The sequence below is a fragment of the Scyliorhinus torazame genome, chromosome 14 (assembly GCF_047496885.1).
Source record: "Scyliorhinus torazame isolate Kashiwa2021f chromosome 14, sScyTor2.1, whole genome shotgun sequence".
Classification (NCBI taxonomy): domain Eukaryota; kingdom Metazoa; phylum Chordata; class Chondrichthyes; order Carcharhiniformes; family Scyliorhinidae; genus Scyliorhinus; species Scyliorhinus torazame.
The window spans coordinates 31,893,467-31,906,273 of NC_092720.1; the positions used below are offsets into that span (position 1 = coordinate 31,893,467).

The 12,807-nt window shown below is 46.5% G+C and overlaps 1 protein-coding gene across 3 annotated transcripts in view; it reads left to right on the forward strand.

Annotated features, from left to right (window-relative positions):
- Positions 1 to 12,807, forward strand: part of plod2 (procollagen-lysine, 2-oxoglutarate 5-dioxygenase 2) — a 278,992-nt gene that overhangs the window by 74,260 nt on the left and 191,925 nt on the right. Inside the window, exon 1 of one of the 3 annotated variants that reach the window (XM_072473885.1) lies at positions 3,919 to 4,099. The exons of 1 other annotated variant lie outside the window; for it this stretch is intronic. In XM_072473885.1, the coding sequence (XP_072329986.1) occupies positions 3,979 to 4,099 (121 nt within the window). In that variant the 5' untranslated portion in view covers positions 3,919 to 3,978. Of the gene's footprint in view, positions 1 to 3,918; positions 4,100 to 12,807 lie in introns of those variants that run through there. One more of the 3 variants, XM_072473886.1, reaches the window with a different exon arrangement.

The following is a 12,807-nucleotide window of genomic DNA, read 5'->3' on the forward strand; positions in this document are numbered from 1 at the left end:
TTGCTAACAAAGTGGATAACCTCACTTTTATCCACATTATACTGCATCTGCCATGCATTTGCCCACTCACTCAGCTTGTCCAAATCACACTGAAGCATCTCTGCATCCTCCTCACAGCTCACCCTCCCACCCAGCTTTGTGTTGTCTGCAAATTTGGAAATATTACGTTTAGTTCCCTCATCTAAATCCCAGCACCAATCCCCGCACTAGTCACTGCCTGCCGTTCGAAAAAAGACCCGTGTATTCCCACTCTTTGTTTCTTTCAGCCAACCAGTTTTCTATTCATCTCAATACTCGACCCCCAATCCCGTGTGCTTTAATTTTACATGCTAATTTCTTCTTTGGGACTTTGAAAAGAAATCTGGGCTGGAATTCCATGGCCGTTGGGATTCTTGTTTCCCGATCGCACGCGCCCCCGCGTGTGGTGGCTTCAATGGAAAGTCCCATTGACAAGCGGCGGGAAGAGAGACTCTTGCTACCAGTGAATAGCACACCGCCAAGAAATACATGGCTGCGGGAACCAGAGAATTTTTCCCCTGGAGAGAGAGATCCAGTGGTTTTTGTCGAGGTTCATCCCCAGCAGCTCGGTGATGTCGTACTCTGCACACTATGGGCACCTCCCAGGGACAGATATTGAGATAGACATCTAATACAATGTAAAATGCTCTTTGGTCTCCCCATAACTTGCTGGTCTTCCAGTGAAAAGAGTTGTCCTTGACAGAGCCTTGCAGACTGGCACATTCCAAGGGCAGCACAGTAGCACAAGTGGCTAGCACTGTGGCTTCACAGCGTCAGGGTCCCAGGTTCGATTCCCCACTGGGTCACTGTCTGTGCGGAGTCTGCACGTTCTCCCGTGTCTGCATGGGTTTCCTCCGGGTGCTCCGGTTTCCTCTCACAGTCCAAAGGCGTGCAGGTTAGATGAATTGGCCATGATAAATTGCCCATTGTTACCAAGGAGGTTAGGAGGGGATATTGGGTTATGGGGATAGGGTGGAAGTGGGGGCTTAGGTGAGTCCGTGCAGACTCGATGGGCCAAATGGCCTCCTTCTGCACTGTATGTTCTATGTTCTATGTCTAGGACTACGTCCTGACCGACACACTAAAACTTGGGGTTGACGTCGCAGAAGTGCAATGAGGAAAGGTTACCTTTAAGAGGCCTTTCAGCCATAGTAGACTGAAGGACTGGAAACTGTGTAAAACCCCTCAACTCTATGCCTGACATTGAATGTATATTGTAAAACTCAAGAATATTGCAACTGTCTTCAGATACCTCAGAGTACAACATATTGTATGATGAAAGGTTAAGTTTTATTGCTCTTTCTTTAGTATTGAATATGAAATGTTTTGTAATGTACATTTGCAAATATTAATGAATGAACATATGAACATATGAATGAAGTATATTTTTGGAAAAATAATTGTTTACCCTGAGGCACTTCGGAATGCAACATGCTGTACAGAGAAAGAATTAAATTCTATTGCAGTGCTTTATAATGTATTTTATGAATAAATTATATTGTTGGAAAAATACACATTTGAGATTTCCGAAGTCCAAGATGCCTTGTTGTCACCAGTTTCTTCTCTCTTTCTTGCCCTCTCCTCCCCACCACTGTTTGTTACTTTGTGTTTCATTTTCATTCAGTAAAGCACTCAAACTCTCAGCCCACAAACCATACCATAACTGATCAATCGCAGAATTCTCCAGCACATTGTTTAAATGAGATGTAATCACACGGGGCCTGATATTATAGAACGAGGTATTAGCATCCAAACATTTGTCTGATTGCAGTTCACGTTTGCTTGGTTTCTTCCTTTGAAATGTATGTCTGAGACAGGATGTGGTATTCCATTGTCTCTCAGCAGCACCCACACCGGAGCAATTTAGGTAGTGACTGAATCTATATTCTCAGAATTTACATCCCCAGCCATCCTTGGCTTGTATGTGCATTTTTAAAAACACGCATCTTATTTAAAAGTTCAATCTGTCCGGACATAATTCCTGGCTTTTTTCCATCGTCATGACAAAAAAATTATTCCACCAGTTTTTGCAGGTTTGTGTTGTGATGCTTTGAAACTTAGGAATGTAAGTCAATGTGAATGCAGAACACTGGTGACTGGCCACTGATCCTCCGGGCAATATTTATTGACCAAAACCTGCAGACACGACAGCTACCGCCTTTCTTGAGTAAAGAAAAAGATTTATAAATGGCAGCGCAATGGGTTGCCAGGATTTATTTTTGACTTTGCAAATGTCCTATTATATGGTGCAAGTTGTGTGCGTCACCATCACTTGTGCAATGTGCATTTGTCCGATAGGTTTTAGCATTGGGCCATCGACCAAGCTGATGTTGCATTAATACCAAATATGCACTTAAAAATAACGCAGGAGAGAACCAGTTGAAAAATAAAGGCAGGAAACTGCTGAAAACAGTGAGAGGTCTCTCATTATCTGAAAAACAGGCATATTCTCAGTTCAGGCTCACACTCTCCCTGTTATGAAGGGGTGGAATGTTCAGGGAAAATTATTCAGAAGTGAAAATTAAGTCAAAAGTCCTCTCCCCATCTTTAGTGGCAACAGTATCACGGTACAAATAAAGTACTGATCATTTTGCAATGCCACGATATTATCAGACACATATTCTTCAATTGCGAGGACAGTTGAATGAAATGAAATTGCTTATTGTCACAAGTAGGCTTCAAATGATGTTACTGTGAAAAGCCCCTAGTCGCCACATTCCGGCGCCTGTTCGGGGAGGCTGTTACAGTTGTACTGCCCCCTGAGATCCATGGAGTCAAAAGACTTCACAATAAAAACAATACGAACTGAAAGAGCTGCAGGTCAGTAAAACGAGAATAGTTTGGGGTGACATGCTTGACGTATACAAAACTATGACAGGTAGAGACAGAGTAGACAAGAGGAATCTGTTTCCCTTGACAGGGAATTCAAAACGCAAGGGTCAAAGCAGCACGGTGGCACAGTGGTCAGCACTGCTGCCTCACGGCGCCGAGGTCCCGGGTTCGATCCCGGCCCCGGGTCACTGTCCGTGTGGAGTTTGCACATTCCCCCGCATCTGCGTGGGTCTCTCACCCCCACAACCCAAAGATGTGCAGGGTGGATGGGTTGGCCACGCTAAATTTCCCCTTAATTGGAAAAAAGATTAAAAAACCGGGGTCATAGATTCAAGCCAAGTGGCAGAAGGATTAGAGTGGACATGAGGAGAACCACAGAGGGTAGTTCGTGGGTGTTTGGAATTTGCTGCCCGAGTTGGAGGTGGAGGCAGAGACAATAAACTTAAAAAGTATCTTAAGTTCTGTAAAATGCAGGGCTGTGGGCCATATGCAGGAAAATGGTCTTTGGGTCGGCATAGATAAGATGGGCCGAATGCCTCCTCCCCTTTTGTGCTGTACCATTTTCATGGGGCTGTGGAATTTTCATCGGAACAGTGAATTTACAAAAATAGAGAAAGTGCATAGACAGGAGCGACTCGGCAATCTATGACGATTTACTTTTTAGGAAGTTGCTTCGTTTTAAAACCCTGTCCCCTAAAAGTCTGCTACCCACATGGGTGTTTAATTTAGACAGAAGCAAACATTTTCCTTTCAGAATTGGAGAGATTTGGGGTGAGTTGAGTTTGAAGGCTGGCTTAACAAGTGAGTAAGTAGGTGGGACTATCAGGGAAAGTTCCTCCTTCCTCACCTCCCTTCAGGGCTTGCCTTACTTATTCACACAGAGGGAGGGAAAAATAGACACCCACACATATCTATCTATATACAGGGAAAAACAAGAGGCGGGTGCAGCCTGGAGATTAAATAGACTGCTGGCTGCGCGAACTTTCCCGGTCACATACGAAACTTTTTCCAAACTTTGTTCACTCTCTGGGTAAAAGTTTGGAGGCGCGTGCCCGCGTGGTCTCGCGAGAGCGCGCGCCGGGTGGGTCATTCTGTGTGTGTGTGTGTCTCAGTCAGTCGCTCGAGCTGATGGAGATGGCTGTGCAACGCCTGGGGCACCTCACTCTCCCCCTCCACACACTCCTCCTAATAACTCTCCTCCTGCTAAACGCCTCAGCAACTACTTCAGACCAACCGCCCATTCCCAACGGTGAGCAACAATGTATATTCCTTCATTAAGTCTTTCAAAAAATATATATTTGATGAAGTAAACAGTAGCCACTCGAATTCCCTTCACAAGTTTAAAAGTTCGTGTGAATTGGTTAAAAAGTTGAACCACCTTGTTTTTAAAAATAACTGCTTTCCGAATGCCAAGTTTCATGGTACTGACCAGTCTTAATTGATTTTTCATTTTTGTATGTCAAGTTTCATAATATTGATTCATTGCGATTTTCTAAAGGTTTAGAAGTTGTGAGAAAATTTCGTTTTATTTACTTGTCTCTCTCCCCCCCCCCCCCCCCTATTGCTAATATGAAGTTTGAATGTTGTGTTTGTTATTTCCGAAGTTGTGTTTTGATGATTTATTGGCAGGGGTCTCTTTCTCCCCCCCCCACCCCCCCACCTTCACCACTGACTTTAAGGCTCTGTTCATTATTCTTAATTTAGAATCTGTCCTCCCACTGTAAATGTTCCTGTTGAGAGAGGAGGGATTTGTGGGAAGCACATAAAGATGCCCTTTATGTTCCTCTGACATACAAACACCTGAAATAAATGCTCCTTTGTGTTAGTTTGTATGTTAATGCCTTGTGGAGAGTGGTGAAATCTGCTCTGATCATTCGTGTTCATCGTGGGTGTTAGTTCAAAACTGCGCAGACTTATTCGTGGAAACGATGATCACTTGAGCTGTCTGCATGCAAAGCCGCACGTAATTCAGCAAAGTGCTTTTAGTGCCTTACAAGTTTTCCAAATATTTATTCGTGTCACTGTTTGAAAACAATGCCAAAGTGGCTTTATCGCATATCGATAAAGCACGGTTTTCTGCTCAATCTTTGCAAGGAATTAGTATTTTTAAACGTATCCAGTGAACTTGCTGACTCCACAAAGTGTCTAACCTTTCTATGAACCCCACCCCCCAAAAATTCCTCCGCAGCAATGCTGTTTGGGTAAATTATGATGTGGCGATGCCGGCGTTGGATTGGGGTGAGCACAGTGAGAAGTCTTACAACACCAGGTTAAAGTCCAACAGGTTTGATTCGAATCACTAGCTTTCGGAGCACTGCTCCTTCCTCAGGTGAAACCTTACCTGAGGAAGGAGCAGTGCTCCGAAAGATAGTGATTCAAAACAACCCTGTTGGACTTTAATGTGGTGTTGTAAGACTTCTTACTGGGTAAATTATGTCTTTGTTGATATATACATTGCAGAGACTTTAGATCATGCCAAATGCTCCCACTCCCCTTTGAAACTGTACCGTTGTTGTTTCACTGCCATGATGTCAAACAGAGCAAACTATAGTCTAACTATGCCTTCTCCCCCAGCCCCACCATTCCCAAAACAAAATGGCTGAAATACCTTTCTGTTTTAAGTACTGATGCATTTATGTCCGGATAATAGGAGATGGATTTGTGGTCACCATTTCTTGAATATGTTATTGATTTCCGATCTCAGACCTTGGGTCAGTGATGAGCAAGAGTACACTCTGCTTTGGTTTTTGTAATTGTCCTCATGTGGTCTTTTTAAGCGAGGAGTGCTGAAAAACTGGATTGTTGTGGTCCAAGATCTAATGGTTATATCGATCGTCAATCCATGATATGACATTGTTCGAAGTGATTTTAACTTCTTTTCATATTTTACATGTCATTGTTTGGGGGATTGTCAAGAATGAAAAAAATCCCACAGGTCCTCAGCTCAGACATTTGAGCTGTCCACTTGCAAAAAATATCGGGTTAAGTAAATCTGCTTAAAAGCAACCATACTATCTTTCACCAGCATTGATAATGTTTCCTGCTTCATAGTTGCAACTGAACTTATCCAGTTATCTTGCTTTGCAACCAATTGATTACTTTAAACTGTAGTTCCTGTTATAATTTAGGCAAACGTGGCAGCCAATTTGTGCCCAGCAAGGATCCACAAATAGGATGTTTTCTTTTCTAGTGGTTTTGGTTGCAGGGTCTGTGCTGAATAGCATGCATGCAATGAGTAAATGAAAGCTGCAGTAAGGAGAAGGGTGAAGTGAGAGCTGGTGAAGAGGAAGCTGTCTTGTCGGAAGGGATAGTGAGGAAAAGGTAAATGTGTGGGCAGCTAAAGAGTAGGAAGGGTGACGTGGAAGAGAAGGGATGTCTCAGATTTTCCCACCCATCATCTATATAATGAATCCTGCTCTTGTCTTCAACTTTTTTTTTCTGTCTCTCTGCCAGTGGCACAGTGGTACGCACTGCTGCCTCACAGCACCAGGGACCCAGGTTCGATTCCGACCTCAGGTGACTGTGTGGGGTTTGCACGTTCTCCCCATATCTGCGTGGGTTTCCTCTGGGTGCTCCAGTTTCCTCCCACAGTCCAAACGATGTGCAAGTTAGGTGGATTGGCCATGCTAAATTGCTCATTAGTGTCCAAAGGTTAAGTGGGGATATAGGGCTAGAGCGGGGATTGGGCCCAGGTAGGGTGCTCTTTCGAAGGGTCGGCGCAGACTCGATGGGCCGAATGGCCTCCTTCTGCACTGTAGGGATTCTATGATTCTGTGAATGGTGCTTTCGGCTTGTTAGTGTGTCACGCAAAATTCCGCCAAGCAGGATGGATACCAGTATGTTCAATGGTCTTTTAGTGGTACTTTTAAAAACTGTAATTAGCTACTCAGACAAATTATAAAAATGGGTGTGCCATGCGTTTGGACGCTGAACATCTTTTACGCTTTAAATTTATCCCAGAATAGCAGGATGGAAGAAATTTCTGTTACTTTCTATAACTCTGTGTGAAATTTTCATCTGCTTCTTTGTGGCTGTGGTTTCACATTAGAAATTTGTTCATAATTTGATAGTGAAGCATCTGATTCACTCTTGGTGGATGTGCTGTTGCAATAGGGATTGGGGATGGATATATTATTGAGCTGTCATCAAGCAACATTCAAGAAGCCCAACACCATCCAGGACAAGGCAACCCAATTGATTGCTCTCCCTTCCACAAACATTCAATCCAACCATCACTGATGAACAGTGACAGCCGTGTGTACCATCTGTAACTTGCCTTGTAGGAACTCGCCAAGGTTCCTTAGACAGCACCTTTCAAACCCACGTCCACTCTCATCTAGTAGGACAAGAGCAGCAGATACCTGGAAACACCATCACCTGGAGGTTCCCCTACAAGTCACTCACCACCCTGACTTTGAAATATATCCCCATTCCTTCACTGTCGCTGGGTCAAATCCTGAAATTCCCTCCCTAACAGCACAGTGGCTGTACCTACACCTTAGGGACGGCAGCAGTTCAAGAAGGCAGCTCACCGCCACCTTCTCAAGGGCAACTAGGGATCGGCAATAAATGCAGGTCTTGCCGGCAATGCCTTCACCCCTTAAATGAAAAAGAAGGGAGCATTGTCTTGCATTTATCCTGTACTGCACTTCAACTGGGACTATTTGATGCTGAATAAAAAATAATATATTGCGATAAATGGAAGTGTGAAAAGTTACGGAAGCTGATTCAAAATAAGAGTAGTCCAACTGTAAACTTGCATTCAAAAGGCAGGTTTATTGGAAAAACAATTCCCAAGTCATTCCAATAGAAAAGTAGACAGAAAGAAAGTGGCTGTTGCACCCAAGGAGGAGATATTAGGAGGGGTGAAGTAAAGATTGGCAAAATGGGTGGGTTTTCAGAAGAGTGTTAAGAAGGAGAGCAGGGTGAAGATATGGAAAAGTTTAGAGAGAGAATGGCACAAAGGTGGGATCTGGTAGCTGAAGGCAGGGCCACCAATGTTAAGGTAGATGCAAGAGAAGTTGGAGTAGAGGCAGTGGAGTGTTTGAGGGAGCATTGCCAGTGGAGAAGATTGCAGAGAAAGACAAGCGACAAATGAATGATTGATTGATTTATTGTCACATGTACCGAAGTACAGTGAAAAGTATTTTTCTGCGGCCAAGGTACACAGTAGACAAAAAGAATAATGGACAAAGTACATCAACAAATAAGTAATTGGTTCCAGTGCGGAACAAGGGCCAAACAAAGCAAGTACATGAGCAAGAGTAGCATAGGGCGTTGTGAATAGTGTCTTACATTGGGGTGACAATTTTAAATTTGAGGAGTTGGGGGATTGAGAGTCAATGTGTGTTGTAAATGATGTGGTGATAGGTGAGTAGGACTTGGGCACATTGTTGCTGAGCCTTTGGAGAATATCAAGTGAGGCGCAACAGAGTAAGAATGTGCTTATTCAACGTGGATTCAAACCTGAAGTAATGGTAGGGAGACAGAGAAAAAGTGCCATTTAGTAATGCATCCCTCAGTTGTCAATGTACTTATTATCCATAGTACACTTAGTACAGTCTCTCTGAAACAAAACAGCAACATGTGTAGGATTGTTGACCATGTTCTGACTGCTGCTTGCTTGGTGTTCACAATCCATGTTTACCATTTCAAGAACACTTAATGGAATTTAGGTAACAGGAGAAACAGAATTATATTCTAAGCTCTTACTTGCAATTAATTGAGTCCAGTGAATGCAGCGCATTTTCCACCATTGATCAGCAGAGAATTGACTCTGCATCACTATGAAATGAATAGATTATTGTTACAGAAAATCATTAAATAAACTGTGGGGAATGCCCTCTCATCTGTATTATGCAACCCTAATCAGGACAAATGAAGTCACTGCTTTTGTGCTCTACTGATTTATGGGATACAGATGTGAACTCTGCCAGATGTGGCTGAACCAAAGTACAGATGAGGGTGTAAGGTCAGGAAGATGACATCAATGTAGAAGCATGATACATGAACTGTAAGTAGGCAAGAGGCTGAAGCAGTGTCTGTGGCTAGATTACAATCTAGCCGTCGGTAGATGTACTGTTTCTCAGACATGGCAAAAATCCATCTGATCTTAAAAGGAACATTTGTGTGGGTTAGCCAGCTTCTTTTGGATGGTTTATTGTACAAGCTTAAGCTTGATGTACAAAATTCTGTTTCTGAAAAGTGAGTTCTCATTTATTCTTTCAGTCAACTGGAAGGCAGCACGGTAGCACAAGTGATTAGCACTGTGGCTTCACAGCGCCTGGTTCCCAGGTTCGATTCCCTTCTGTCACTGTCTGTGCGGAGTCTGCACGTTCTCCCCGTGTCTGCGTGGATTTCCTCCAGGTGCTCTGGTTTCTTCCGACAGTCCAAAGACATGCAGGTTAGGTGGATTGGCCATGATAAATTGCCCTTAGTGACCAAAAAAGGTTAGGAGGGTTTTGGGTTACGGGGATAGGGTGGAAGTGAGGGCTTAAGTGGGTTGGTGCAGACCCGATGGGCCGAATGGCCTCTTTCTGCACTGTATGTTGTATGTTAGAACCCTGAATTGAGAGCAAGGGGTGAAGTAAGCTGTATGTATTTATTAAATCCACAAGCTAGTGCACATTGTTTAAAACATTAAGATTGTCAGGGAGGGTGATCTGCTTAAAGAAAGCAAGAATTGAATTATTAGATAACCTTGAGCTCCATTGTTGCCTTTGAATACAAACAACCTGGGAGTATAATTGAGAAGAGTGCAGGTTGCTCGGGCAACAATATTAACTTGGTTTTGGCTGAGTGGCACTGTGTGAAGAAGCTTTAGCTCACCTTAACGTTTCTCTTTGACATCTGTTGTATTTCCCCATAATACTTGGAATCACTATTTCTGGATATGAGGGAATTGAGTTTAAATACAGCAATCTCTTTGAGGCACCTGAAAGAATTTTACTGAAATTGTAGTCTACAATATCAGAAGTGAATGTTTCGCGATCTGAAGGAGGGGAAAGAATATTAATTTGCCAAGAAACTCGAGCAAGACTTCCGGGTGCGGCTATGCAGAGCTAGATCGCATATTCGGTAGCTCCCGCTTGGAATGGACTTTTGGGCTCTTTTTCAGGGCCCCCACGGCATTTGTTTGACATTTCCCGGTGTGGGAAGAAGACTGTAACATTCCCCTGACAGTGTCCCCCAGGAATAGTATGTCTTTTGGTTACCAGACCTGGCAGAAACAGTAAAAGATTTGTCTGTAACTGCAGGGGAGAGAGGAGCCTCTTCCAGCATGCAGACGGGGGAAGGGCAAGCTTAAAGCTGCAACCTGACTTGAGGGCCTCTAATAAAGGTGAATTCTAGCAGCAGAGGGAACAACTGTGAAGAGATCTACCAAGGCCATTGAAGAAGCGGGGACGAGGCTTCCGGTGGCGGCCATGGAGGAGTAGGTCGCGCATTCGGCAGCTCCCTTCTGGAACTTACTCTCAGACCTTTTTCAGGAGTTTTCACAGCCTTTTTGGGGCAGATTGGTGAAGCGAACACTGCCAAAAGGATTCCCTCTCGAGACTTCCGGTTGCGGCTATGCAGAGCTAAGTCGCACATTCGGCGGCTCCCGCAAAAATTGACTTTTGGGCTCTTTTCAGGGCCCCCAAGGGCACTTTTTCGACGTTTCCCGGTGTGGGAGTTAATAAGGAGTTAAGGAGTTAATAAAAGCTCCCCATCAGTATATGGCTTTAACTAGGAGCGGGGCGACAAAAAAGGTGGTGGTGGAACAGAAGAAGGGAGGGAAGAAGGACAAAATGGCGGTGGGCGGAGACCAGGCAGCGTGGAGGCAGTGGGCGGAGGAGCAACAGGAGGGTATCCAGCGCTGCCTCAGAGAGATTAAAACGGACCTGCTAGAGCTGATGAAGGCTTCTATTGATAAGCTGCTGGAGACACAGACGGCCCAGAGGGTGGCAATTCGAGAGGCTCGACAAAAGATCTCTGACAATGAGGACGAGATCTTAAGCCTGGCGGTAAAGGTGGAGGCGCACGAGGCGCTCACAAGAAATGGCAGGAGCGGTTCGAGGAGATGGAGAATATTCGAGGCGGAAGAATCTGTGGATTCTAGACCTCCCGGAGGGGCCGGATGTGGGGGCCTATGTGGTCACCATGTTGAACTCGCTGTTGGGAGCAGGGTCCTTCCAGGGGCCCCTGGAGCTGGAAGGGGCCCATAGAGTGTTGGCGAGGAGGCCCAAGGCTAACAAGCCTCCGCGGGTGGTGCTGGTGCGGTTCCATCGGTTCGTCGATCTGGAGTGGGTGCTCAGATGGGCCAAGAAGGAGAGGAGCAGCAGGTGGGAGAACGCGGAGGTTCGGATATATCAGGACTGGAGTGCGGAGGTGGCGAAGAGGAGAGCTGGGTACAATCGAGCGAAGGCGGTGCTGCACAGGAAGGGGGTGAAGTTTGGCATGTTGCAGCCGGCGCAACTGTGGGTTACCTACAAGGACCGGCACCATTATTTTGAGTCTCCGGAGGAGGTGTGGGCCTTTGTTCAGGCCGAGAAGCTGGACACAGACTGAGGGTCGGGATGGGCGATTGGGGACTGCGGTGGATATGTTATGCCTATTTTTGGTTTGCGGTGGAGGGGGGCGGGGCCTTTGCATTGTTTTGGGTTTCTTTTTCTCTGTGTTTTTCTATTTCGGGTTGGGGAGGGTGGATGGGGCGGGTTGGGCACTGTTTTGGTTGGTGGCGGGGCCTGGTAGGTGGAGAGCGCGGGCTTTTTTCCTGCGCCGAAGACTGGGTGGGGGGTGGGGGGCGGGGAAGCCGGGGCGGGGAAGCGAGGATTGTTTCCCGCGCTTAGAATGGAGTGGGGAGGGGGAGAGCCTGTTGATGGGGAGCGGGAGAGGAGGGTGTGCCACACAATGGGAGGAGTCGAAGGGGAGGCGGGAGTGGCCGGGGTCAGCAGGAGTCAGCTGACATGCGGAAGTGCAATGGGGGGAATTAACCAGCTAGGATGGGTCCTAGCCCGGGGGGGGGGGGAATCGAGTTGCTGCTGCTAAGGCCAAGGAGGAGCTGGAGCGAGTGGGGGGGGGGGGTGTATGCCGCTGTGGGGAACGGGCCGGGTGTGGGGTGCGGGCGCGTGGCTGGCCGAGGAGAGGTCATGGCCAGTCGGCGGGGGAGGGGGGCGGATAGCCACCTGATCCGGCTGATAACCTGGAATGTAAGGGGACTGAATGGGCCGGTTAAGCGGGCCCGCGTGTTCGCGCACCTGAAGGGGCTTAAGGCGGATATGGTTATGCTCCAGGAGACACACCTGAAGGTGGCAGACCAGGTAAGACTGAGGAAAGGGTGGGTAGGTCAGGTGTTTCACTCTGGGCTAGATGCCAAAAATCGAGGGGTGGCGATCTTGGTGGGAAAGAAGGTGTCATTCGAGGCGTCGAGCATTGTGGCAGATAATGGCGGTAGGTACATAATGGTAAGTGGTAAGTTGCAGTGTGAGAGGGTGGTACTGGTCAATGTGTATGCTCCGAACTGGGTTGATGCGGGTTTTATGCGGCGTATGTTGGGTCGGATCCCAGATTTGGAAGTGGGGGGCCTGATAATGGGGGGAGACTTTAACACGGTGTTGGATCCGGCACTGGATCGCTCCAGGTCTAGGACGGGTAGGAAGCCGGCGGCGGCTAGAGTGTTGAGGGGATTTATGGACCAAATGGGAGGGGTGGACCCTTGGAGATTTGCAAGGCCGGGGGCTAGGGAATTTTCATTATTCTCATGTCCATAAGGCTTATTCTCGAATCGACTTTTTCATTTTGAGTAGGGCGCTGATAGCGAGAGTAGAGGATACCGAGTATTCGGCAATAGCCATTTCGGACCACGCCCCGCATTGGGTGGACTTGGAGATGGGGAGGAGAGGGACCAGCGCCTGCTGTGGCGCTTGGAGGTGGGGCTGTTGGCGGACGAGGAGGTGAGCGAGCGGGTCCGAGGAAGTA